Source organism: Phalacrocorax carbo, chromosome 4 (assembly GCF_963921805.1).
Source record: "Phalacrocorax carbo chromosome 4, bPhaCar2.1, whole genome shotgun sequence".
Taxonomy (NCBI): Eukaryota; Metazoa; Chordata; class Aves; order Suliformes; family Phalacrocoracidae; genus Phalacrocorax; species Phalacrocorax carbo.
This window is the reverse complement of record NC_087516.1, coordinates 9,440,222-9,462,140: the sequence shown is the minus strand read 5'-3', so window position 1 is coordinate 9,462,140 and position 21,919 is coordinate 9,440,222. Positions and strand designations below refer to the sequence as shown.

The 21,919-nt window shown below is 39.6% G+C and overlaps 1 protein-coding gene across 2 annotated transcripts in view; it reads left to right on the top strand.

Annotated features, from left to right (window-relative positions):
• Positions 1-723: 723 nt before the first annotated feature.
• Positions 724-21,919, top strand: part of LETM1 (leucine zipper and EF-hand containing transmembrane protein 1) — a 33,996-nt gene continuing 12,800 nt past the window's right edge. The window contains exons 1-10 of one of the 2 annotated variants that reach the window (XM_064448967.1): positions 724-953; positions 5,389-5,446; positions 8,020-8,476; positions 13,285-13,428; positions 14,434-14,571; positions 17,564-17,767; positions 18,147-18,266; positions 18,870-19,001; positions 19,612-19,791; positions 20,423-20,578. In XM_064448967.1, the coding sequence (XP_064305037.1) occupies positions 875-953; positions 5,389-5,446; positions 8,020-8,476; positions 13,285-13,428; positions 14,434-14,571; positions 17,564-17,767; positions 18,147-18,266; positions 18,870-19,001; positions 19,612-19,791; positions 20,423-20,578 (1,668 nt within the window). In that variant the 5' untranslated portion in view covers positions 724-874. The remainder of the gene's footprint in view (positions 954-5,388; positions 5,447-8,019; positions 8,477-13,284; positions 13,429-14,433; positions 14,572-17,563; positions 17,768-18,146; positions 18,267-18,869; positions 19,002-19,611; positions 19,792-20,422; positions 20,579-21,919) is intronic. The other variant, XM_064448968.1, reaches the window with a different exon arrangement.

Genomic DNA, 21,919 nt, shown 5'->3' with positions numbered 1-21,919 from the left:
ATAATGTGCTACCTGCAGCCGAACTATTAACCAGCACTATCGAAGCACATTTGTCAATGCACTACTTTACCTACTATTATCAAAAATATCTTAGCTCCACAAGACAGACATTTTTTTCTGTCACATCCCGAGATCCACTAGCAATACCGGCACATGCAGCAAAACAACCGCTGCTCAGCAGTACTTAGCACCAGCACAAATGCCGGATTTTGGCCTCAAACGCGAGAGAACGTCGTTGCACACTCGGTTTGGGGCCGGTGTACTGTGCCTAGGGCTGCGGTTACGTGCTCGTTGGCCGCACTGGCCTCAAACGCCAGGACGGCTTCGTGCGGTCCCAGCGCCCTCCCCCTGGGCAGCGCTCCCTCAGCGCACAAGGCCTGCGTGACCTTCCCGGTAGCGCGGGGATTCGCCACGGCCCCGCCGCGCGCCCTTTCCACGGTCCCCTTGGGTAAACAAGCCCCACGCTGCCTCCGGACCCTGGGAACCTGCCCACCCGCCACCCTCCTCCTCCGGCTGCCGTAGAAGGGAAACGCTTGTGCGGTCGGCGTGCCCGAGGAAGGACTACATCTCCCAGCATGCACCACGCCCCCCCAGCCCCTCCATCTCGTCACTATGCTCCATCTCGGACTGCAGGTCCCGGCATGCGGCGCGCCCCGCTCCCGCGGGCGGCTTACCGTGCGCCCCCCAAGGACTACACTTCCCGGCGTGCCCCGCTGCGCGGGGCGGTGCTATGCAAAGGCAGCCGGCGGTCGTGGCTCGGCGCTCCTGGGCGTGTGGGGATCGCGGCGCGGGGCCGGGGCGGCGGGACATGAGCAGGCCATCAGCCCCTCACCGCTAGCCCGCCGCCGCCGCCCAGCCGCGCGAGAGCGCCAAGATGGCGTCCATGCTGCTACAGACCTGCGGCCGGCGGGCCTGCCGCCTGCCCCGAGCGCTGCGCCGCCAGCCCCGGCCGGGTGAGGCTCCCCGCGGGCCGTCGGGCGGCTCCGGCGGCGGGGAGGGAAGGACGGCCTGGCCCAGCCCGGCCCTGGGGTGCGGTGCGGCTGCGCCGCCGCCCGGCCCGTGAGGCCTGTGCTGCCGGCGGCGCCGGAGGCCCAGCGGGGAGGGGGAAGGGAGGGAGGGCGGCGGCGGCGCCGTCTGGGGGCTCCCGGTGTGGGCGGAGAGGTCGTTGTGGGAGGGAAGAGCCGCGGCGGGGCCCCGGCTGAGTCCCCGCCGTTGCGTCCTCCGGAGCCGGCGTCAGCAACGCCGGGGTGGGCACGGCGCTTCCCCTCGGCCGCCTCCCGCTGCTCCTCCCGGCTGCTGCGGCCGGGGGGCGGCTCGTCTCCTCGCCTCTGCTTCCCTGAGGGGGCGGCTTCCGCTAAAGGCAGTCAGGGCACACGCGTCTCTTAAATGCCAGCTGGCTCAGGAAGAAAAAACCGGTGCTTTTTATTAAAGTACAGGAGTAAGTTAGCACGTTTCAGTCCTGCCTGCCTTGTTCTCAGAATAGCTTGGCCGTGAAGCATTGTCACTAGTTATATGCTTCTCAGTACCCTTTGAGAAAGTACATGAGGTTATTTTCCTAGGCAATATTAGGAAGGAAATGTGAATTTGCCTCTTTCCAGGTGGCTTTGGAAGCTTGAGAAAATAAAAAGGAAATGCAGCGTGTGAAACTGTTTCCATTAATAATCAAGATAACTTGGCAGTTTAAATATCTTTGGGCGGCGGGGTTTAATGACATGAGACAGCTGATAACTTGTGACGTACATGAGTCCTGTGGTTGCTTTTTACATCCGTGAGTTGGAATGGCAGGGAATGGCAGCGAGGAGTGAGTGAAAGCTTCACAGGCAGCGGTTTGTCACTGACATTGAGCCCTGACTTGTCACTGAAGTGCTGTCAGTGAGAGCAGGGTATCTGCACATTCAGGTTCTGGCAAACCTGATCAACCATATGGATGCTTGTTCATTTTGATAAACAAGCTGTCTTCTTGGTTGCCAGTATTAACTCAATTGTGGCACCTTGTTCTAGCTGATGTTTTTTTAGCTACTGTTGTAAAGGTATTTATTTAGGTTGAACTTTATTTAGGTTGAGTTCAGTGACCTGAACAAAAATCTGGGTGTTTTAGCCATCCAGTTTATATAAAACAGGGAAGAAACACACCTTCGAATTAGATGGGAGCTTTGATTCTTCTTGTGGCACAGCATAAGAAGAAATGCTAATTATTGCTACAGTTTTGCATGTTATAATCCCACCCCACATGAAAATTATCATTTGCTGAAATACTGTGATGGAATCAAATAACTTGTGTGCTGTGATGCACTAGGCTTATGATATAATTAATGCTTTTAATTGGAGTGTTAATCTATTATTAACACATTATTCTATGGTGTAATTTTTCGTATAGTGTTTTGCTTTACTTAGCTCATCTTCTTTACTTTACGTGTAAGTAGTCTAAGATTAATTTAAAGCTAAGTGCTTCTAAGAATCCTAAATGTTCTTCCCGTAAAGATCAAGCTGTTAAGTACTGCAAGCTTATACTTCTGTAGGGACTTACTTCATGTTAGCCTTTTCTTTTTAAAAAAATCTAAACATATTAACAGTCCACAGCTAGTCTACATTTAAAATTTTGGTTTTGAAGTTTCATTAAATTTAAAAATAAAGCTTCTCATTACCTCTTTTCCATGAGGAATATGTTAACGTATAGCTTTTCTGGCACTACCACCTTTCTTACTTCCAAACCAGGTAATCCTGAAGGAGGTTTCTTAAATGAACAGTGCTGAGTATGGTAAGCTACATTCACCTTGTTCAGACACTTCTGGATGTCTGTATTATCCTAGAAGCAAGGAATATGGAGTTTGCTCCTTTCCGAAGAAAGTATGTATTTTATTTCAGGGGTGGCTTGCTCTTGGATACATCGTTAAAACAGACACTGCAAAACATAAAGAGTGTCTATTGTAAATTCAGACAACAGTTGAAGTTAACAGTTATTTACAGAATCTTTTGGTGAAATGATGTTTCTGTGTGCCCATTCACAGCCTGAATGGCTGGATGACAAGAAGTGTTTGAGTCAGCATGTTTTCTTGTGATAACCTTGGAATTTTGTTCTTTGGCCCCTTCCTTAGCATTAATGAGTCTGGCTGGAAAAATAATAAAGATAAGCAAAGTGAAAGTGTCCTGCTGTTATGGAATTTTAGCTAAGAAACTCCAAGCCAGTTTTGATCCCCAGATCATCCTTCTTTGTCCTAGGGGCACCTATCCGTAGCAGGTAATGTCTTCTACTGGTAGGACTCTCATTTTTGGCACACAGGGTTTGTGTGCTTCCTGGCACTCAGGTGAGAAGAACAGATTACCATGCTGTGACCTACCCCACAAGACACTAAGTACTTCTCTGCTTTGCTCAGCTTTTCCTTAAAGTCAGGGCTATCCTTCCAAGATGGCTTGACTCTTGGGTCAAGAAATTCAGCTACTGATTTTTCTGTAAATATTGGAGAGTATGAGAATGCCTTCACAGATTCTCAGGGCTTTGATTTTTTTTTTTTTTATCCAGAAGGAGAGTTTTGCCCCTGGCTCTACTTGCTGTGGCAGCGAGTGTTGATAAGAGTTTGATACAGCTTGAGATGGGCAAATGCTTTTCCTTTGACTTCACAGTGCCATAGCTTTTGCCGTAATGACATCAAAGCCCATTTAGCATGGGACATGACTTGATTACTGAGATTTTTCTTTGATAAGTTAACATCTTTTTTTTTTCCCTTCCTCCCCCTTTCCATACCTTCTGATTGCCCCCCATGATTTTGGAGGTATCTCTTTTCCTCTAATAATTCAGGTATTTTGGAGAAGGCTTTTGGTGATCAGCTTTGAGTGCTGTGTTTTCTCAGGTACAACTGTCTCTTTCAGGTTCTGTCATAGGCTATATCTTAGCTTAGGTTACATCTTAGCTTTGATGATGGAAAAGTTGATCACTAACCTCTAAAATGACCTTTATACCCAGCTGTCTCTTAGGATTGACCAGAAATAGTAGGTTCCAGATGGGTGAAACAAACCATAGCATAACTACTTCAGTCTTTAATTTTTATTTTGGTTACAGTAAATTCTGAAAAGGTTGGCCAAAACCAGTAGAGGCATTTGCAGACTTGCTCGTGTGCTCTTCCTTTCTTCTGTCCAGGAGTCTTTCTGCAGTTGGTATTAGCTAGCAGTTTGGTGGTTACAGTTAGGTATCAATACAAACTTTTTTCACTCTTTTTTAGGGAGATTGATTCTTTTTGAGTGGGCTTGGGGATGATTTTCAGTGATTGTAGACTGTGTACAGCCACTAGGTAGCATTTTATGTAGTTGATGGTGCTCCCATAGTATTGGGTGGTTGGAAGGCTTTCAAGCATGGCCCTTTTCTGAAGCATGTGAACTGAGTTTAACTTATCATTTGATGGTGCTTGTCTCTGTACCTGGATAGAGGATGACTGTATAGGTGTCAATCCTCCTTGTGGACTTTATTAGTTATTATTAGGACTGATTCTGAATTAATGTTTCAAATAAAATTCATTTCGGAGAACCCGCTGTGGGCTGGAAAGCTAACCTTTCCTACGTCTTGGATCAGTCTCTTGGCCTTCAGGACGATTTGTATCCTTTGCAGTGAGGTCCAGGGGTAGAGCTATTTTTATATGGTGCTAATCAAAATGGACAGCAATGTCTTGAAACAGTGTTGTGGTTCCATCTCCCTAGTGGAGTGTGTTTAGGTTCACACTCACACTTCGTTTGTTGTCCTGCCTAAGAAAAAAACAAAAACCCACAAAAAACCCCAAACCAAACCAAAAAAACCCACAACCTAAAAAACCCACCCACCCATGATTTTGATCCTACACACTTGCCAAGTGCTCCATTTGGCTCTTCTAATATTGTGTTGTCATGGAGTGCAAGTTTTCCTGCAATGTAGTTGCTTGTCTGAGGGACTTGGAAACATGTATTCAAGCAATTGAACAAGTGCAAGCAGTACCTCACGTGTCCACAGAGTTCGACTCTATGCGTGGACAGTTTGCTTGAACGCTTACAGAGATGTCAGCCTTTTATCCTGCAAAATGGGATTATAGAGTGAGAGAAATAAGAACAAGGCATGTGCCTGGACTTGTGTTAGAATAGGATGAGGTATTCGGGCTTCAGTACTTCACATGGTTATTGTCAAAGCAAAAAAAAATTTCAGTCATGGGTGTTTGTGAGGCACAGTCATCCAAAGTGTGAATGTGCTTACAAACAGCACATCACAAGGAAGTCCAGTTGTTATTAAGCATCTTTTTTGTGCTTTCAGTAGTAGCCCTTCCTAAGTTAAGGTTGGTCTTTTAAATCACCTATTTGTGTACGATTCGCTGTATGGATAAATGCCTTACTGAATTTCAGAATTAATGCTAATTATTCATATTTTTCTAGGTAATTTGGGAGATCGGGCGTGTCTTAGCTGTACATCCCTGAGGCTGGCAAACAAAATGTGAGTAAATATGAACTTTTTTTCCTAAACTCAGAACTGCACAAAGCCATCAGTTAGCATAGAATGTAGGTTTAAATCTTCTAGACAAAGTGTGAAAATATTAGCTTCAGCTTGTGTTATTGACACATCAGAGGAACCTGCTTGGTTGTGTGTGGGAGAAGGAAAGTGAGATCTTCCTTTTTTCACCCACTTCCTCCCTTTTTGTTTCACTTACGATGTGAAAGCAATATAATATTAATCCTGTACTTGAGTGATTCCAGGTGACATCATGGGATATCATGAGCTTCTTGCATACTTTGTGGAGTTCCATAGAGTAAACGTTCAGTCAAAGCTGGTTTGAAAAACATAATTGACACTTGTTATTAAACCAAAGTCGTTTACTCTATGTTACAGCCTTGGGTGAGGCTCTCCTAGGAGATGGTGTCATCTTCTGAAAACGAATCCAGCCGCTGTCTGCTGTGATAGAACTTAAGGAGTTGGATGTTGGCAGAATCCATTCTGTGTTCCTGACTTGGCTCACAAGGCATACTTGTAGATATGAATTTTCTGATGCCTTTCCTTAAATATGTTAAAATATGTACTCTTTATTTACAGTTTAACTGCACAGGAAACAGTGACTACTCTTCAATATCCTAAGTTTCCATTTTAACATAAGGATGTGTCTCTAGACACAACCAGCTGATATGGAACAAAGTAATTCCTTTCTTTTTTAGTCATGTTAGATCTATATCACTTACTGTATAACTAGTTATAAGAGGTTTTTTAATACATAAATATTTATTTAATACATAAACCATTTTAAAATCTGTGTTTGGCTTTTAGTAGTTTGTTATATGGGGCCTTCCTCTTGGAAAAATGGAAACTTACAGTTTTAAGTCTGTTAAATGAGTAGCAGAGTATTGGGACAGAAATTCTTGTTATCCTTTTGAGTAGTTGTTTGTTTGGTTTTTTTTTTTACCATAACCTGCTGTTAATATAATGTTGCCGTTCAGAATAAAACAGACTAGTGCTCGCACCCCATGTGACTCAGATCCAAAAGCAAGGCACTCTGATGATACAAGTACTGAAGACAGTTTTGGATAGGAATTCTATGTCTGACATCCTGCTGGTTCAAAGGGGCACATTTCTTGTGAATTTTTTTTCCCTGCAGATTCAGAACCAGCTCTGCTGGCAGAGTTTCCTTCCTCTCTGCATGCAAAGGAATGTAGATGTATGTAGGTGGAACTTGGTCTGTAGGCCTGGAGCTCTGCTTTTGGGAAATAGAGTCAGGATGGGTTGATTTATGCAAGTATTTTAATCTGGTTTTGAATAAGTACTTTATTTTCTTAAAGGAACCATAATTCTCATGAGTTAATATCTGTGCAAGTGTGTAGTTTTCTAGATAATCAAGAAAATGTTTTGTGCAGCTGTGTATGTTTCAGCAGTCATTTGACCAGTAAAAGGTCAGATGTTTAAAATTTTAGTTTAAGCTAGAACATAATCATGTGTCTTTAAAAACTAATAATTTAGTCTTTTTTTTTTTTGTACAAAGCTGTATTTGAATAACATCAAAGGGATAAAACCATTAAAGTAATTTAAAATTCATTGGATGTATGTGGTAATTAAGTTTATAAAGTACATCTGACTTAAAATTGAGTGAGGCTAATACTTATAAGTGTTCAATAAACTTTTTTTTTCCCCCTCCTTAAAGTGTTACTCAGAACTGTAGAGCCACTTGCACCTATTTTCTGTTCATTGACTGAAGACAAATACATGTTCTGATTTTGTTCTGGTAGTACAAGGGCCTAATGGAACCAATTTATATAAAATATTTTATCTACTATCTTAAGTTTGTCTTATACTTTTATAAAAATATGTACGATCCTATTATAACGAGTAGTTCTTCTCTGTGTATAATGAGTGTTTGGGATGTTTCAGGAATGCTGCCCTTCTAACTTCAATTTACATTTAATTGAAGAAAAAGAACAAAATTCTGAATAAGGTAGAAGAGTGTTGGTTCTGTGTGCCCCAGCTCACATGATGGAAGCTTGTGTGTAAAGTTTCTGCTGAAAAAGGAAAGCTAGATGCATGGAGACAGTAAAAGATGAACTTTAATGAAATTGGCTTTCTCTTTATACTAATTATCTTCTTCTAACTCAGGACCTATCCCAAGTCTACAACTTGTATTGTTTTCTCAAGTATTTTGTTCAGACAGGAGAAGTAATAGATGGGCTTTATGTTAATTGTGGATTTACATGGATGTTTTTCAAATGTAGGTTTCTAAACGGAAAGCCCTTCTGATTACTACTCTTTATGTAATTGGAGTAAAATAAGCTACCTTTTCAAAGTTGTTCAATGGAAAATTCCCTGCAGGTTATTCTTTGTCACGAAGTACAGTGAAAGGTTCTTTTCAGGTATAGACATCGTGATCTTGAGAGTCACAGGTTTGGGTTTTTTTCTTAACTATGCAGCACATATTTCTCAAATGATGCATTTTATAAACACATAAATTTATATAGCTATACAAATATATATAAATATATTACATAGCTTATGATCTATTGCTAATTCTTGAATGCTTTTTTCTTCTGAAGGACTGTCCACTTTAAATATTGCACTAGTGTCCCTCCTGTTTACGCATACTCCACAAAAGATCGCTACTGTTGTTGGACTAAAGGATCTGAACAAATACACTTTACTCTTGCGAGCTCTTCTGGCTCATGGACGCCACTAGCAACCGTGGGTGTTTTAGGTCCCCAGTACCTTCCAGTGAGATGGTGGCATTCTTCATGTCCCCTGCAAGATGACTCCATAGTTGAAAAGTCACTGAAGTCCTTAAAGGACAAAAACAAGAAGTTGGAAGAAGGCGGTCCTGTGTATAGTCCAACAGAAGTAGAAGTTGTAAAAAAATCTCTTGGACAGAGGATTGTGGACGAACTGAAGCACTATTACCATGGTTTTCGATTACTGTGGATTGACACAAAAATAGCTGCAAGGATGCTCTGGCGAGTACTTCATGGAAACACTTTGTCTCGTCGTGAACGGAGACAGGTACCGAGTAAATACCAATTCCATTTGAGTATTCTCGGGGATTGCTCCATTTTATTTGAACTGAATTGGTTCTTTCTGATTTCTTCTGTTCCTAGAATTAAAATAGCTGGGTGTCTTTCCCTCCTCCTCCCAATGTGGACACTAAAAATTTTGGATTTGACTCCAAAACATTTTAGTTTTGTTCCCCATTATTAACGATAATTTTGGTATTTTCTAGCTGGAACAGCAGAGGTTTCTTCTATTTTGTCTTGTGGACAAAAGTTGTGGTTTGTTCTCAAGTTCCCATCCATGTGCTGCATGTGTGTACATGGTCACTTTCTCTGCTTTTTCACTCCAGCTGGGAAAACAGAGGGAAGGCACTTCCAGTAAAGGTTGGGTTTGTGCTAATTCTGTTGTGGTTTTTTTTAAGATTTTTTTTTTTTAAACGGAAGAAAATCTGCAGGCTGAAATGTATGATTGATAACCAGATATTACTACTCTCTCAGTTATAAATATATTTGTGAGATAACTTTAATCGAAAGAAGATAATCTGAGGAAAGTTTTTGTTTTATACTTTTGTTTCTCTTTATGGCATGTAAAAATGCAACTGATAATTTTAAAGAAAAGGGAAGAGGGAATAAAGATGAAATCTGGAGTGCAAAATGAGGGTGCTTTCAAATTATGGTAATATACATGCGTTTAAATAGTAATTTCAGTTTGTCTATGAAGTAAATATGCTTATTCAACTAGAACTAAAAGATATGAATATTTAAAAACATCTGATGTGAGTTCATATATGGAAAGACTGCATAATAATAAGCTGTTTTAAAACTGGTATAGATTAAAAATGTTTTTGTTTTTTTAAGAATGCATTAGTATTCAACTTTAACAGTGCATTAGCAAAATATCAAACATGCTGATTTAATAGTTTTCATTTTACTCTTTTAAAGACAAGGTGTTTAAGTAGTTTATACAGATAAAATATTCAGGTCCGTATTCCCATCTCTGGAAGGGGAAAAAAAGAGGCATTTCAGCTGTTGCTAAGGGAAAAATGTGCTGGAAGAAATGTTGGAGAGTGACAAGTTGTATGTACTCTGGCAGCAGCAGTGAAAAGTGCTGCTTGCAATCATGTCTGGTTCTTTGCAGTTTGCACACTGTACACACAGTGTGTTAGGGTCACATCTCTGCCTTCAAAAATTTGGTTACATGATCAAAAATATTAATATTTCCTCATGGTTTTAATTTTCAATAAAATTTCATACAGAAATGAACATTTTCATGTGTAATTAAAACCCATCATATATTAATGCAGCATGCAAAAGTTCTTTTCCTAAATGTGCAAGGTTAGACAAATAGCAAAAATTAAGTGCACGTGTAGCAGTTTTCATCTGTGCTTACATTTGGTCTCTTTCTACAGCAGCACTGGGTGATGGTGTGTGGTCTTAGCATCTTCATGCTACTTATTTTTGCCCACTTCTTTATGCTGGTGCAAGAGCATGTTTGGCAGCTGATGCAGCCGAAATGTTGCTCAGCAATAAATATAACAGTCTGTGCTGACATAAGAGAGGGGATTATGTAGTGCCAGGAAAGAGTAACTGAGGATAGGGGGGGAATGAGGACTGCAGGCCTGCTTGAAGTAGTGGTTCTGGCTTGTGCTGGCTTACTGAGAGCTTTGAAAAACTGGGAAAACCAAGTGAGACAAATTAATTCATGCTTTAAAACAGAATCAGAAATCCTCCAGAGGGTAAGACTGGAATCATTGGTTTTCCAGCCCGTTTCACATTCTGAGAAATTATACAAACAACAGTATGGAGATCATGGAAATATTTCTGCTGAAAGATCAGGACTGTATTGTAGAAGGCATGAATCTTTAGAAGTAATGGGTTATCTTTGGACACACATGCATTATTCCATCAATAGATGGGTTTATTTATTTGATTACCCTTTAGTTTCGTCATCTAGTGATGATAGAGCTGTCTTTCTCATATTTATGTAGTGGTCTGGCATTTGACCGTCCTGAATGCTTTTTTTTTTTGTGCAGATATGCAATTTCAGTACCAATTACCTTATTTTAAACAAAAGAGAAATTTATTGTGCAGGTATAAATTAGTGTTTCCATTGATGTAGCCTGTCTCTGACCTAATTGGGGTGTGTGTGTCTGTATGTATGCAATCCAGCATGGAGGATGTAGTTTTAAGAACTACAGTAATGTTATTTTCTCGGTCTAGGTTTTGTGTTTTCTTTATAGGGAGTTAGAGGACATCCTGTCTCATGAACGGAGTCACTGTAGGCTTAGAACCTAGGGTCAGTGAAAAGCAAACCAGCCTACAGCTGAACAAAACTCTTCACATGTGCTTTTTAAAATCTTATTTAAGTTTGTTTTGACACAGTTGATTTTTTTAATCAGTTCAGCCTGAAATTGTAGTGTACTGACTAATTTAAAGAAGTCTTAAAACTTTGATGCCAGATTAGCTACAACTTCTTTGCAGAAGTTGCTCCTGAACTTTAAAAAAAAATTTCTTTTAAGTACATACTGCTTTAAATGTATTAAACTGCATATGAACTGACAGTCCTAGAGAAATCTTATCTTCACGCAGACTGACAAATGAGTTATTTCTGCCTGCCCTTTCCTTCCTCTTTGGAGGCAATAATGGAAAGATATCCAAGTAATCTAACCACATTAACAAGCAATTGCAGCACAGCTAATGCAAGGCAGCTATTGCTTATGTAAACCAGAAGTCGGTTCCAAAATTCTGCTCGCACAATTGCTGCTAGGGCTTGGATTTAACAGGATCGCATGTCTACACTTAGGAGAGAAGGCAGGAGGAAGTAAAACATGCTAAATATGATACTGGCTGTTAGAAACTGATTGCTCTAGTGCTTCTTCCTACAGCAGGACTGTTCAAGACATGGAAGTGAGATGGCAAACACTGTGGAGTTTGTGGCAAGTGTATCAGCTTTACAGACCCTAAAGTGCTGCAGAGGAGCGAAAAGCGGAATACGTGAACTGTAGCAGCAGAGAGAGTAGTCACAAGTTTTTCATGCTCTGCTGCCAAATAATGTGTGTCTAATCATGCACCATTGTATTAAGCTCCCGTGCAAAGTTGTTCTCCTTGAGTTAGCAGAGGGTGCAGTTTCATGATTTTTGTAAGCTGATCCAGGACAGTGCTTCTGTGAAAAAAGCCAGTCCTGCTCAGTGCTCAAATCAGGTTTTCCAACACCGTCCCCCCGCACTTTTGGTTTGTACTCATCCTTTTTTGCTTCTCTGTGTATGTATTTATGGGTTAGTTTTAGCTGGATCAATGGCGTACCTTGCACACTAGCAGTCACAATGGGATTCGTGACTCTATACGTTATCTCAGGTTAGCATTAGGTTAGCTTAACCAGGCTGTAAAACTGCTTCCTTAGATATAGATTTTGTCTTGTATGAACACGTGCATGCGCTGTCTAAAAATAGATAGCAGGTAGAAATAAGAACTCTGTATTGCACTCCATAGAAATTTTTGAGGTTTTTTTAGGGAAAATATACTTGTTTTTCTGACTTAAAATTTCCTTCCAAACTTTCTTACATCGTTTTGAATTCTCTGGTAGTCATTTATCTTCTATTGTTGTAATGAATGAAAACATCTTTGAGCCTTTAAACAATGGACCAAAGCATCCCTTCCTGGAAACTGAGGGGGTTTTATATACAAAAAAAAAAAAACCAGCAGAATTTGGATCTGTGGAGGTTTTGCATTCCTCAAACTGTATTTAATATTTTGGCTGGTTTTATGCTAAGAAGATTATGGTTAAAGTTCTACTGGTTCTGTATTCGAGCAAAGGAGTCCTAGCAAGATGCAATCTATACTGGCTGTTGCTGCTGTTCCCCTGGATTGGCATGAGCTCTGGGGAGGAGATGGGAGGGGAAGCATGCACTTACTTGTGTAATAGCATTTATGTTGCCAGTGTTTGCCAGCCATAGCTGTGTTTATCAAATCATGATGTTGAATGACAGTGCTGTGGGAGTAGTGTACTGTAGTGTACGTCTGACCTTCAGTCTCTGATTTAGGAACTGACATTACTGCCATTAACAGTTATTTGCTTTGTTAAATGAGGTAGAGTGAAGCAAGATCTGCGCTCCCCAATATAAACCAAGTTATTAAGCTTCCAATGAGTACTGAAAGGTTTGATTGCAGACTGTACAGCCTAATATATACATTTGTGGGTGTACAGAAATTGGACATTTATTTTATGCAGTTCAAAATTCAGTAACTAATGTATCAGCCTGCTTCAGGGGATTACTGCTCTAGAAAAGCAGTGATTTAAAAAAAAGGAATCCACCAAGCTGGGCTCATTACCCTGGATTTAAATGTACATTACAATTGTTATAAGGCAGAGGGGGAGGGATCTTTCATTTTATTCTTGATTACTTAGTCCATAGTAGCTCATGCATGTAAGAAGTGGTGGAGCACAAATAAAGATGAATAAAAGAAGTTAAGCAGCTTTAACGACAACAAATGACCACCTCCTGTTTTCAGGTGCTTTTAAGAGGTTTAAATGAGATACTTGTTCAATAATCCTATTGAGACACAGTGAGGCTTTTGAAATACTCTCTATAGTGTTGAAAACTGGTGAAACTCTAGCACTCTGTAGTATATAGCAAGTTGAAGAAAAAGATACTCAAAACTGACTTTGTCATATCCTTTTTCTGTGTTACTATAAATTTCCTTTGTAGCAAATATATATATGTGTGTGCTTAAGTGATTATGTGGATGATCATATCAAGTATTTTTTAAATATATAAAATTTTACTTGTCAATAATTTTCTTTTTTCTTTTTCCCCCTTCTAGTTTCTTCGAATATGCGCCGATCTCTTCCGCTTGGTCCCTTTCCTAGTTTTTCTTGTTGTCCCATTTATGGAATTTTTGCTTCCAGTAGCTCTGAAGTTGTTCCCTAATATGCTTCCCTCTACATTTGAGACAAAGTCTAAAAAGGTAAGCAGGTCTGAATTTATAATCCAGTAACGTTTAAAAAAATTTAGAACTTTCTTTGGTAAAGAAATAAATAAGGAAAATTCTAAAAATCGGAATTTTTCTTTGCTATATGGGGAATGCTTTTGTCTTTATATTGTTTTGATAATCCTGCTGTCAACATCTAATAATGAAACAGTGCCACCCTGATTTACCTTTTTATATGTGCAGGTGCTCTAGCTATAAGGGGTGTAAACTTCTCTTGTCATTTTCGCTATCCTTATCTCCATTTTCTGACCCTTACAAAGCAGAAATGAAAGCTCTGAAATCCTCTTACTCTAGTTTGTATTGGAATGGGCAGACTTTGTTTTAACATTTGTAGTCCTTATTCTTGATGCAAGCTCTTTTGTAGGTACACTAAATATTTAAAAAGCTTCTGGTACATTGTTTTGTTCAAACTTTTTTTGTTTTAAGTTAAGTTTTCTGGCAATTGTTCAGAGATTTGTAAAAACAAACCAAAAAGCCCTAAAAAGGGTTCACTTTCAGAGCACAAAATACTTACATGAGGTTTGTACATAGCAAGCTCCCAGTCAGTCACAGATACAATCAATCTTAGATCTAAGTAACCACATTAATTTCTAGTTCTTTGATAAATTCCTCTTTGGGTGAGATGTAGTGTAGGATTTATGTGCTGGATATGAGAGTTGGGAACTACCCAAACCAAATTGGTTAGTTTGTATTTTTTTGTTACTAATTCAGAGGGTGCATGTTAGTTTTAGCAGGTGAGGCCACTCATGCTGCACTTCAGTCTGTTGGCATTGCATCTCATGCTTCATGGAGCTTTGAACTAATCAACCTATTTTTCAGTGTGCTTTGGGGATCTTTGGTAAGAGTGAATCTTCTCTTGTGGTGTGTGTGTTACAGCAGAAGTTCAGAAGTACTCCGCATAACTTGTCTGAGGGCAGAAGAAGTGGTATTAAGTGCGCTTATTTCTGGAAAGAACTTATAAAACCAAATATTTTTTAACAGGAGGAAAGATTGAAGAAAGAATTGAGAGTAAAGCTTGAATTGGCTAAATTCCTTCAAGACACGATTGAGGAGATGGCCTTAAAAAATAAAGCAGCCAAAGGAAATGTTACAAAAGATTTTTCAACATTCTTTCAAAAGGTAAAAATTAAAAAGAAAAAAGTATTTTCTCTTCCTACCAGAAAAATAGCTTGGTGTTTTGTTTGGTCTATGGTAATCATCAGATATCTTTATTCTGCTGGATTTGAAGGAGCAGGATGTAATGGTTTTTTAGGATAGATTTCTTTCTTACAAATAATATTTCAGTGTGCTGAAGTTTTACTGTTCTTAGCTCTGGTATTCTAGCTGGTACTTTTACTCTCCAATTCTAGAAGTAGTATATTTCTGCTCATTTGCTTCTCGTTCTCTTATTTTGTTAATAAGTTAATTCTAACATCAAAAAGATTATGCACTCCGTGACTACTCCTGTAGTTTTTGACCTTTTTTTGAACATTGGGTGTAAAAAAGTGGGAGAAAGAAGTTCTTTCCTAATTAGCTGATTAAAACTTAGTGGGGCGGAAAGTAAAATTTTCTGTTTTGTCAAATCTGCGTATAAAAACAGTTTTTAGATGTGTGGCTGCTATACCGCTGAAATCCTTTCAGGTACTGACTAGAATGTGGTATGATCTGGGGGTTTTGCTAGGTTGTGAGTGCTGTGTTTGGTACAAAATTTTTGTATTCACAAGCAGTTGCTGACGCAGAGGCTAAATGTCGGATATCTGCCTCCTGCGTTGATGGCCTTTAGGTTTGACAGTGTTTCCTTTCACCAAGATGTAGGTAAGGGTAAGGTATTCCCTGGAGAGATGGAAAATACCTTCTTGTGTCTTCTCAGTATATGATTTATCTCTGTCTGCTGACACTTCTGATTTCTGTTAATTGTGGGGCTGCTGAGTAAGAAATTCAACAACCATCACCAGGTGCTTTGTTGAAAGTGACAGTGTAGTCCCCAACTTCGGGGACATTATGTATTTGCACAGAAAAAGGCACATAAGACTGGGGATTTCACACCTGAACTGTACAAGTCCTGCCAGCTAGCTCGAGCTTTTCCTGCTTGTCAGTGCTGAGAATAAAGTTTTAAAGAGTGGGGTAATAAGATCATGTTGATAGTGCCGTGTAGGTTACTTCAGATAATGATATTGGCAAGTTTTGCCAAGTCCATGTACTTTGAAGCTTCTGTGCAATCATGTGTTTCTGTTCTTTTTCATCTGCAGAAAATTTTAAATTGTTAGTTGTAGCAGTCAGTAGCTGAAGCAGTGATGCTGCAGATTCTGGGAACATGCTGCTGCCCTGCTTCATGTTTGGAACATTTCATTTTCTTCTGAAAGAACAGCTAATGAGAATTTACATTTGGCGGTTACTTTCTGTGGAAATAAATGATGTATCACTCCACGTTTGCTGGAGGAAGTCCCAAGTTCCTCTGATGACTAAAAAGAAGTTTCAAACCCTGCATTTCTTACGTGTGGGCGTGCTTTTTACAGCTATATATTTCTCACTTGTGCCATGGAGACAAACTTTATTGATCTCATTTCACTGTACTAGATAAGAAATGTTGGAGCAAGAAGCAGCTTAAATATTTCCCATCTTTTTGCTGTTCTTTTATAGCTTCTTCTGCAGTGAAGTATTTGATGCTGCAAGAACCATTGATTACAGACTTAACATGTTTTGCTGCAGAATTCCAGAATTTATCTGTGTTTCTTTGTAGCTGTGATGTACTGGAAAGTTTCAGTTTGTACTCTCGGGAAACATGTGCTTGGCTCTGGCAAAACTTGGCTTTAAACAAGGATGAAAATACCTTCTAGATTTTTGAAGTTCCATTTTTGGCCGCTTGAGTGAAGGAGCTGGTGAAGTGGAACAACAAGGCCTTTGACCTTTCTTTTTCTGAGTTGGTTTCTCTGCTGCACAAGTATCCTGGAGGTTAATGGACTTAAGACTATCTTGTCTTCCAAATTTTAATCTTTTCCTTTACTCACTAGCTGTTCACTAAAAGATTTGAGTTGGCATGTAAAACAGGCATAATAAGTCAGGCTGTGTAAGTAATGTTAGTTTTTCAGGCTATACTTGATGTCACTTAGTGTATGTTTTCTTTACAGGGCTTAAAAAAAGGTAGCGGGATTGGGAAGAGTGGTTTTTGGATATCTGCATACTTTTTACACTGAAGGTGTTAATTGACTGGGAGTACTTAATTGTTCTGTAGATTTTGGATTCAGTAATATCAGTAATAAGCACTTGATGGTATACTTAAAATAGAAAAATCATCATTTATACAGGTGATGATGTTTTACTATCACCTGATGAGACATGGGAATGATTTTTCTTTCTACTTCTTTGAACTGTTATTTCTGCTTTCAGTATTTGGATTTAATTGCTGTGAAGTGCCATTTGGCAACAAATAACTTAAAAGCTTAACTTTGCCTTTGTAGAAGCAGTTACATAGAACCTGCCATGAAGAAGGATGCAGAGTCCTTTCCCACATAGTGGTTTATACTTTGGAATAACCTCAAGTGCATTTGCACTGAGGTGCCGCAAAACAGCTAGGAACTGGAAGCAAAACAGTGTTGTAACAAACATGGTTGTGGAGAGAATGTAGGTAGCTCTGTGTCCAAACCTGTGTTTCATAGGGACACAAATGTTGCAAAATGTTTGCTGTTGGATGTACTTCTCACTTTATCTTCACAGGGTGATGCTTTTAATGTGCTTTTATGTTTAGTAAGTGTGGTACCAGAAAGAATACTTGCCAGTGTGACTTCTGTAGCAACTACTTATTCACTCAGATTTTTTTTTTTGAGGTATCTTAGGGCAGTGCCAGCTCAGATAGACCTGCTTATTAGTATACAGATGCACCTAATTCTTAGGTTTTTTTAGTTTTATCTTCCATGTTGTTGGAAACTATCAACACCGCCAACTTTTTTGCCTTTTGTAGTAAAGAAGTTTGGGTTTTTTACATTTCTTTCATGGCTTCCTTGTGTCCTATTTCCTATCCCAAAATTGATGCAAAATACTTGACAAATAAGGAGAATTGTTTTATTGTTCAAAATAATACCTAACAATAACATTTGCTCTGAAAAGTTTTGTATGTGTTTGGTTTTTCTTACAGATCAGGGAAACCGGTGAAAGGCCCAGTAATGAGGAGATCTTAAGGTTCTCTAAATTGTTTGAAGATGAGCTGACTCTGGACAATCTAACCAGGCCTCAATTGGTGGCACTTTGTAAATTGTTGGAACTTCAGTCAATTGGGACAAATAACTTTCTCCGCTTCCAGCTGACTATGAGGTTGAGAAGCATAAAAGCAGATGACAAAGTGAGTCATTCTAAATAGGCACTGGCTACTGATTTTTACATATAAGATTAATAAGTGTGGGTGGATATATGTGTGTATTTCTAGGCATTGGCCTTTCTACCATTAGTTGTAATGAAAGTAATTGTGTTACAAATAAAATCATTTCTTTGAAACTATAGTTTGTAAGGGAGTTGATAGAAATATTAACTTAGAGGGAGATTGACACTACTATAATAGAGCTGTTAAGACTACAGTACTGTTCAAAAAGTGGAGGCTATTTTGTGTTATCACAGCAGCCTCTAGTGGCCATTGTGAAAATACGGACTTCCAGGTGTGCATTGCTGGTGATTAACACGTAACAGCTCAAAACTGAAGAAAGTTTATTTTCCACTTTGTGCAGCTGATTGCTGAAGAAGGAGTTGATAGCCTGACTGTTAAAGAACTGCAGGCAGCTTGTCGTGCCCGAGGTATGAGAGCTCTTGGTGTGACAGAGGAGCGTCTCAAGGAACAGCTTAAACAGGTAGGTTTTTGCAAGACTGAATACACAGACCTACCTTCAGTCGCTAGCTCTGATTTTTGTTGTGATTCTGAGAAGTCATTTTGCTTCTGTTCTCATTGAAGGCTTGGCTGAAACAGGCTTTCTCCTTAATAAGCTTTTGTCATGTGTACCGTGTAAGTATGTAGTAGCAGTGGGTTTCTAGCTTTTTGACTGGGCTGTGATGATGATGCAAACAGATACTTAGACTTAAACATATCCGAAGTATTTTTGCAATTTTGGCAGTTTGTCTTCTTAATTATTTGTATTACTCTGTGAAAAACTTTCCTCCAAGTAGATCAGTTCTTTGTCTTTTGGTGTTGCCTGGTTTAGAGGAATACGCATGTGAAACAAAACACTTCCATATTAATTTCATACTTCTTGAAATACTTCTTCGTATATTTCAATGCAATTGCTATAATTCTTAGCTGCTTATAGCCTGTAGTTCCTGTGCTAGGATATTGACTGATAAGTAGTGGTAAAAAAAAAAATTAGTATTTACTTTTTTGTGTATGCTTGACTTCATCTGTGGGGAAAAAAAAAATATCCAAAAGTTGAAGATCTGTTTTCTGTGTATTGCATTTATAGTGGCTAGATCTGCACCTGAACCAGGAAATCCCCACTTCGTTGCTTATTTTATCCAGAGCCATGTATCTTCCAGATACCCTTTCTCCAGCTGATCAGCTCAAAACAACACTTCAGACACTACCAGAGAGTGTTGTAAGTATTGATGTACATAGGCTGTAATCAGCTTCCAGTGTCATCACTGAAAATCTATTCAGAGAAGTAGATGTTCTTCTTGGTTCTTTTCTTTTCCTTGAAAAGCTAAACCATGGATAGGTTTATTTGAGTGACCTTCAAACACGGAAGAAACTGGCTTACGTGTGGAGGGGTTTGAGAACAAAGCAAATAAAAAGCAGTATTTCATTGCATGATGGTAGACAGTAATAGCATAAGAAGACTTAGAATACACTTTTTACTTATATAAAAAACAATCTACGCTCTGGACAATATAAAGACATTAATACATGAAATGTTGATGGTGTGGTGTAGAGAGAAAAATTATCTGAGTAGATTGTTGGTAGTCTTGAGAGAAAGAGAATGAAGAATGTGTACGATGTCAGGGTAGAAAGTTCTCACTCTTGAAACAGAATCATTCTTTTACCCTATTTTTGCATTTCTCAGAACTCTTGGGGGTTTTAACTATATTAATTAGCATACCTGTACTACCTATCACAATAAGAGTATATAAATTTCTCACATTATGTAGACATACATATATATATACGCACACATACAGACTTTAGCAGACTTCTTACATTATTTTTAGGCCAAAGAGGCTCAAGTCAAAGTGGCAGAAGTTGAAGGTGAAAAAGTAGATAACAAAGCACGGCTGGAAGCAACACTTCAGGAAGAGGAAGCCATCAGAAAAGAGAATGAAGAAAAAGAGATGGAAAGATTGTCTGAAGCTTCAGAGAAAGCCAAAGAAACCCTTCAAGTTGCAGCCATGGTAAGTTCTGCTCTCAGCTATTGAGAAATAAACGTCAGTGCTATAAAAACTAGCATGTTATGAGTTATTGCCTCTGCTCTGGGTGTTGCCTGCAAGAAATAGGCCTTTAAATCCAAGTATGGAAGATGTGGGAGAATATTAAAACAGACTGCAACACAGAAGGGTTCACTGTGAAACAAAAGAGATTGTCTCAGTATTATGTATCTTTGACTTCTCTTCCCTCTTAATGAGAGTAACAGGAGAAGCCTTTTATTTCCCTAACAAAGATGGTGGTTTTGTTTGTTTTTTGATTTCCCCCACCCCGTACTTTAAATGTTCTTATCTTTTGGCTCTTTCTGCTCATCATTAACCTGATAATGTCATTGTATAATACTTGACTATAAAAGCTGTTGGCCTGCTTTAGTAGTGAATTAAGCCTTAGGAGCTCACAGGCATAGTTCATTAAGTGCAAGTGGGTATTTTAGGGTGAAACCACTCACTATGTTGCAGTTTTTTAACATTGTCTTCTCGTAAAAATGTCTGTGTCCACTTTGGCAACTCTGTCTATTTTGAGAAGTCATTCTTTACTGATGCTAATACAGATAATATAATCTTTTGTTTAATTAAAACTTCATGGGTCTTTTGAATTTAGAAAGAGGCAGAATCAGCAGTAGATCTTGAAGCCGTTGCTCTGCAAGTTAAAAAAAGTCAGATGGCTGTGGATACTGAACAAGAACTGGCAAGGGCAGATATGGCAATGCACTCGGAGACACTGAAAGATACAGCACCAGTATTGGAAGGCCTTAAGGTAATCCAGATAACTGTATGTTTTAATACGTCTTAATGTAAAGATTCAAAACATCCATGTAAGAGCCATGATAAGTTGCCTGGCTGTCCGTCAGTTTTAACCCTCTCACTGCATTCTTTCAGTTAAAAACAGCTAAGTAGTAGATTGCAAATTCTTAACCACCAATGCAGAAATCCAGGTCAGCACAAAACATCTCTGAGCGATCTCCTTTATCTATCTCTGTTATTGAAACTAATACACCTATTTTGCGGGGCATTTGCACTGGCTGTAGATGTAATGGATCTGTGCCTGTTTAACCTGTGTATAGTTAACATACAAGGACGGAGAGGGCAAGAGTAGGTAATGGTGAGTGTTACCTTCTTCTGAAGGGTGTGGCTAAAACCAAAGGATTAAGGAAGAAACTAGGACTGGCCCACACTGTACTAGATTTGTATCGACTTCCTCTTCTAAATTGATATGGGCAGTGTGTGTATGCTATAAAACTTCTTAGTGTACCCTTTCACTATTTCTTTAGTATGATGTTGAACATAATTTATAGTCCCATTAAAGTAACAGGTTACATTCTAGTACTAGTGTGCTGCTTTGTCACCAGAACATGCTTTGTCACAGTTAGAGCATGCTGTTTTTAATCATTTGCTGATGCTACAGACCTCGCTGGCCTGTAGGTCCCCAGATTCTCATCCTTGCCCTTATTGAAGGTAGGAGTGACATCTGCTTTCTTTCCAGTCCTTGGGAATCTTCCCTGATGACCATGTCCTTTCAAAGATAATGAAGAGTGGCCTCTTAATGACATCAAACAACTCCGTCAGCACTTGCGGTCGTATCCTATTAAACCTCATGGACTTGTGTGTTCAGTTTGTTTAAATGTTCTCTAACCTGATCCTCCGCCACTGATGATAGATCTTCCTTGCTCCAGACTTCCCAGTTGGTCTCAAGAGATCTGGGATTCCTGAAGGCCAGTCTTATTAGTAAAGACTAAGGAAAACATTGACTAACTCTGCCTTTTCCATGCTCTTTTGCACCAGGTTCCTTGTCCCATTCAGCAGCAGGCCCACATTTTCTTGTCATCTTTTTGTTCCCGATGTACTTGTAGCCCTGTATGTTAGGGAGTGTTTGGACTGTCTAGAGCTTAATAATAAGTATAATAGGGTTGAGTGTTTATGGGTAGGAATGGGGGAAAGGCCAACAAGGCAGATATCATAGAATCATAGAATGGTTTAGGTTGGAAGGGACCTTTAGAGGTCATAGAGGTCAAAGGCCATAGCCCAACCCCCCTGCAGTGAGCAGGGACATCTTCAACTGGATCAGTTTACTCAGAGTCCTGTCCAGCCTGAACTTGAA